This window comes from Cydia splendana, chromosome 22 (assembly GCF_910591565.1).
Source record: "Cydia splendana chromosome 22, ilCydSple1.2, whole genome shotgun sequence".
Lineage (NCBI taxonomy): Eukaryota > Metazoa > Arthropoda > Insecta > Lepidoptera > Tortricidae > Cydia > Cydia splendana.
Genome location: NC_085981.1, coordinates 10,321,011 through 10,326,866, shown reverse-complemented (window position 1 = coordinate 10,326,866; position 5,856 = coordinate 10,321,011). Strand labels below are relative to the sequence as shown.

Genomic DNA, 5,856 nt, shown 5'->3' with positions numbered 1-5,856 from the left:
GTAGAACATACCCATTAAAGTGCTTTAATGTATACTAGCGACCCGCCCCGGCTTCGCACGAGCAAAGAATTAACAAATTAAACACCTAAACCTTCCTCAAGAATCCACATCAAAATCCGTTAAGTAGTTTTTGAGTTTATCGTGAACATACAGACAGACAGAAGCGTCGGGGGACTTTGTTTTGTAAGGTGTAGTTATTTATGGTAGATTGATAAAATAATGTAAACCAGATTGATGTTAACGAATAACCAATATTTCTATAAAATACTCGTATGTACACAAGAAGAAATAAACATTACCCGATCAAAACATGCGGATCGAATGCGCAATTTTATGGTATTGATTGGAAACGGTTAGATTACTTTAAAATTAAAAGCATTCACTTTGAAAATCAGTGATAACGCAGCCTTCATACGCTACACACGTCGCGATGGAGATATTCCGCATATTTAATGCGAAAATAACTCTTATTACCGTCGTAATATGGACAGAAGTGGACGCAGTTGGTGAAAAAGCGTACGAAGCTTGCAAAGACTATGGAAAAACAATGCTGGAATGCCACAATGTGTACTATCCAACGTCCAGAGTAAGAGTTCCGATAGACTTGTTACTTTACCCCCATATGGTATTAGTAGGGTTTCGAAAACCAGGTAAGGAACATGATGAACCAGCCTGGAGGTGTGGAGGATCCATGATCAGTGTTGACTGGGTGCTGACAGCTGCTCATTGCGCGGAAGACCCCACAAGCGGACCAGCATCAGTTCTCCTAATAGGCACAGCTACGTTCGAGTTTGATGAAGCTACAGAATTAGAGCAAGAAAGAGAAGTAGCGAAGATCATCGTCCACCCTGACTTTAAACCTCCTTCTAAATACCATGATATAGCTTTAATGAAAGCTAATCAGCCTTTCGTTTTAAACAGGCATTTAAGAATCGCCTGTTTACCGACAAGCGAAGAAATACCAAATTTAAAACTAACAGCAATTGGCTTTGGAACAACATCATCAGGATCAGCAAAAGGCAGTCAGACGTTGATGAAAGTAGAGGTGGATATAGTGGAAAATTCAATTTGTAATAAGTCTATGAAGTTCATGATAAAAAGAAAGATTATAGCTGATGGGATTACTGATAATCAATTATGTGCTGGAGATTATTTACATGGCGGAAAGGATACTTGTCAAGGGGATTCTGGTGGACCTCTTCAGTACATGCCAGATAGAGTGGATTGTGAGAAAACATTTCCCCTCCACACTGTGGTGGGGGTTACCAGCTTTGGAAGGGATTGTGGGAGGAGAATGGCTCCAGGGGTGTACACTAGGGTGTGGAGGTATATGGAGTGGATAGAGGGAATTATTTGGCCGTAATAGATTCTTAAGTGTAAGGTTAAAAAACATATTAATGGCGGTTGGCACTTACGCTATTATTAACGCCGCTCCAATACAATTCCGGTGCTATGCGACGTAAGCGACAGCCGCCATAAGGTACCTTTTTCCGTCGAACGTCACATATTACCGTGGGATTATCAGCTGTTCGAAATCATAGTGATGAAAATATTGCCGATACGCATGTGATGTGATTGACATTTATGTGTGTGTTTTAGAAAAAGCATAGAAATAATGGAATCGAAAAGAAATTAAGTTATTTTATATACCGACATTCTTATGGCACATGTGAATATAGTACCAATTATAGTAGTTATGAATATAGTAGCATAGTTTAGTTATGAATTACTATATAGGTATCAGTAAAATTAAGTTAGAATTTAGTTGCAGGCACATATATGTACTTATTAAATAATTGTGTTTGATAAATATATTTAACAATAGATATGTGGAAATTGATCATTTAAGAGCTTTATAAGTAAATAATATTTTACAGTCAGCAGCAATAGTTGCTAAGCGGGCGAGGTTGTCAAAATGATCTTGGCGCGACTTTATTGTTAAGAGAATAAGAGCGCGTAAAGGTAATTTTGAACACCTCGTCCGCTTAGCATCTTCTACTTCTAACTGTACTTACTAATTTTAATTCAAAAACCGAAATTCGCTGAATATAATTCCTTTATAATATGAAGAGGACCTCCTTGTTATATGAAATCTAATCGAAACAACCATTGAAAACCAAATAGTATTGTAATTAATATTCTCCTACTTGTCTAAATGAATCCTTCTCAATATATCAACTAGGTGTTTTTTTCTTCGTCTCATATTGGTTACTTAAGTCTTTTCCGCTTCCGAAAATTGATATTAAACAAAGCTTTTGTACCAGAAATTCTGTATGGCTTATTTAATTCGCTAGGGTTGGCAAAAGCATAACAGTCTCACCTGCGACAAAAGGCACTTTGAACCAAGTTTTGTCAACCCTGAAACCGCCTGGGACCGGGCCGGCAATTGTGCGATCGGTTAGAAGGAAATTGTATTTTATATACCTATATTATATTAACTACACAACCAGTTCAAAGGTTGAATTTACTCTGTTTTGGATACAAGTAGTCAGTCACCTGCAAAAATATGTTACTCTTCGAAGGCCGCAAAATTATATGACACGCTCTTATGGCTCTACAAATAAGATCGTGTCAGATATTTTTGCGGCCTTCGTTGTGCAACATATTATTGCAGGTGACTATACCTACATTTAATAATACATCTTGAATAATAATTTTGTGCGATTTTTGCAGTGCTGATGGCCAAATTAGTTTTTTTATGTTTTCGAGGCAAACGAGCAGACGAATCGCCTTATGGTAAGCAATTGCCGTCGCCCTTGGACACCTATAACACGACAGAGGTTGCAAGTACGTAGCCGGACTTTAGGATGGCAGTACGCTCTCGGGCGACAGTTCATTTCACAGATCGGTTCTGATCTGACGGTTCAAATGCGGCCTTCTCCACTGGTCTGGAGGGTCAACTGACCAACACTTTTTCTTTGACATATATTTCAGTTTATAATTTTTTGTGTGACTACTTAGAAAACGCAAACAAAATACTTCATAAAACAATCTGGTTAGTTCCTAAAGTAGTTTATTTTCGTGTTTTTTTATAGATGCGGGGCTTCCACATTTTATTTTGCCCTCAGATGCCCTTTGATAATAAGTTTTCTATTTCTGCAACCAATATCATCCAAAAACAAGAATCTCTCGGAATAACTTCAGCAAAATCTAATCAAAGATTTATTTCTAAAAACAGACAATATTCATTGAACTCAAACTTCCAAGGCAGACAGCGTTATGGGGAAATAAGCCATTAAAGTTGGGATCAAGTTAAAAAGTCATCTTATTACACAAAAACACAATTTACAACCTAGGTACCTACACGAAAATACGTAATATTCATTTAAACTTCGCTCGACGGCCTGAGAGTTGAGACGGATTTCGGGTGCTGTGCGTACAGAATACGGGCACCAGAGATTAGATAGTAATACCAATGATACATTGGTTGAGTAAAATCTAAAAGAATAGGGTATTTTCCTACTACTCAAATCAGTTACTTTTTTAGAACTGTCAAAACGATTTGCTAATATGGAATTTATATGAAACATTACATCGTGACGTCACGGTCAACTCACCTACTTTTTATTATCCGATTTATTAAAATAACATGTGTTTAAAAATAATTCCTATCTGTGTTTTTCTAATAATTATCTGGTGCTTTATTTCATGCATGGTGTAAAATAATTTATTTTAAATACAGTATAATACCCTATTTCGTGCTTCGAATTTGACAGGTAAACGAGATTGCGCTGTACAGCTCCATACATTTTGCGGTAACTCTGAATGTCTAAAGTTGACGTTTGACAATTCAGTGACCGCAAAACACATGGCGCAGGACAGCGCCATCTGTTTTGGATGTCAAACTAAAGGATACGTTTTTTTCTTAGACTTCACCTCTCTATTACAATTAATTATTTCTTAGTAGGTAGGTAGTATTTTCAACAATAATGTAAACATATTTTACAAATATGTAGTAATATTTAGTGACATCTCTATTCATCTGTTTAATTGTTGATTCTCTTCGTTCGTTAGTCTGTTTTTAGCGTCTTTAAGGTCGTTAAGTCTGTAAGACTCCGCTGTCCGTCTGTCTGTCTGTCACCAGGCTGTATCTCATGAACCGTGATAGCTAATTAGCTAGGCAGCTGAAATTTTTAGTTTTCTAAACAAACCTTAGATCCAGATCGTTGTCTCTTAGCAGAGATAATACTAAATAATGGCTTACCTGTAAACAACAAAAACATAAATTAGTAACTGATTCATGTATTATTAATACAGACATCTAGTCTAGGACGAAGATTAATCTTGGTCACGTATGAATCAAACATGGTCTTTGCCTTCAAAGGCAATCTGACTTCATTTACTTGAAGTTACGATTAAATCAATCAATCAATGGTGAATTCAGTTAAGCCTGGTCGCTTTTATAAATAAATATGTGACGTTCCACGGCAAAAGGTACCTTATGGCGGCTGGCGCTTACGTCGCATAGCGCCGCGGCGTTAACAATAGCGTAAGCGCCAACCGCCATAAGGTACCATTACCCGTGGGACGTCACATATAATGTGAAAGTCTTATATACATCGACCTAGCCTCATAGTAAGTTTATAAATGGGTACAGTCAGCGTCAATAGAATTAGTAGCGTAAGAAACAACGCTCCAAAAGTGTGCCACTGTCGAATACTTTTTCAAACGGAGATATACTCGTAGGATACACTTAAATATTTTTCACGTAGTTTGTGTATGGTGACAGCAGCTGTCATCGCCATACAATTTATAACCTTAAAACTCGACGTATAACTCAGCATCAACAGCAGCGGATCAGACTACGCGTCAAAAGTATCTACACTATCTACTTACCATTCTGTAAAGACCACAAAAAGAAAAATGGAGAACAATTGCATTATTGCCAATATTTTGAACTGCAGAGATAGGGTAATTCGCCAGTACTGTTAGTCACTAGATATTTTTCAAAAGTGTTTTTCAATAAAAAGACACGTCAAGATTGCTTACCTTTTTTCTAATGCTAAATAAACGAACTGCCAGCAAAGGAGCTCATCATCTATAGATGGTCAAGCAAATCTTGTCAGTAGAAAAAGGCGCGAAATTCAAATTTTCTATGGGACGATATCCTTTCGCGCCTACATTTTTCAAATTTGCCGCCTTTTTCTACTGACAAGAACTGCTTGACCCAGTATACTTATTAAACTTAGGTTAATTATTAAGTCATAAAAAACCGTATCCAACCAACTCGCCACGTCTGTACGGCCACGCCGTCCCTCAAGTTAACAATCCGGACCCCCCTTTTTATCGGGGACAATTTTGGGACCATTTTTTATAATTGCCAATCTGCCCCGGGCTATCCGAGGTCTGGGTCGATTAAGAAATTTCGTATTTAATTAGTTTAAAAAAAATCTCGAGTAGTCGAGTCTGGGAATTTAGGATAGCTGGTTTTTATTTGATTCTCCTAAAAATCCGTATTCTCCTAAAGTCTAAATTAGAAATAATCTTCAAAAAACTCGTCTAAATACGAGCCCCGATGCAAATTAGTTCGTTTAGCTAGTTCCACACAACAATTTTGTTTATTCTAATACATTTTACACATGAACATAAAAATACCCAGTAATGGGAACTAAATAGTAATGTTTAATCTAGTTGACTTTTATTCCTGAAAAAAGGTACTTTTCAAAAACGTTGTCCAAATCATATTATCCTCTGCATGCATGGGCTCGAAACAAAATTGTCACATTAGCAGAGCCGTGTTGCTTTCCCTAGTAATAGCCCTTTTCACATCTGTTATATTCCTACCCGTCAAATAAAAACAAAATCGTTATTTTTTTTCTTTCAGTACAAACGGTATTACTTGTATTTGGATTTATT

At 36.9% G+C, this 5,856-nt stretch overlaps 1 protein-coding gene across 1 annotated transcript; it reads left to right on the top strand.

The window, feature by feature from the left end:
• Positions 1 to 286: 286 nt before the first annotated feature.
• LOC134801407 (serine protease snake-like) lies at positions 287 to 2,445 on the top strand. The gene has a single exon (XM_063773940.1). It carries the CDS (start codon positions 431 to 433, stop codon positions 1,361 to 1,363), a length of 933 nt encoding a protein of 310 aa, XP_063630010.1. The 5' UTR covers positions 287 to 430; the 3' UTR covers positions 1,364 to 2,445.
• Positions 2,446 to 5,856: the final 3,411 nt, after the last annotated feature.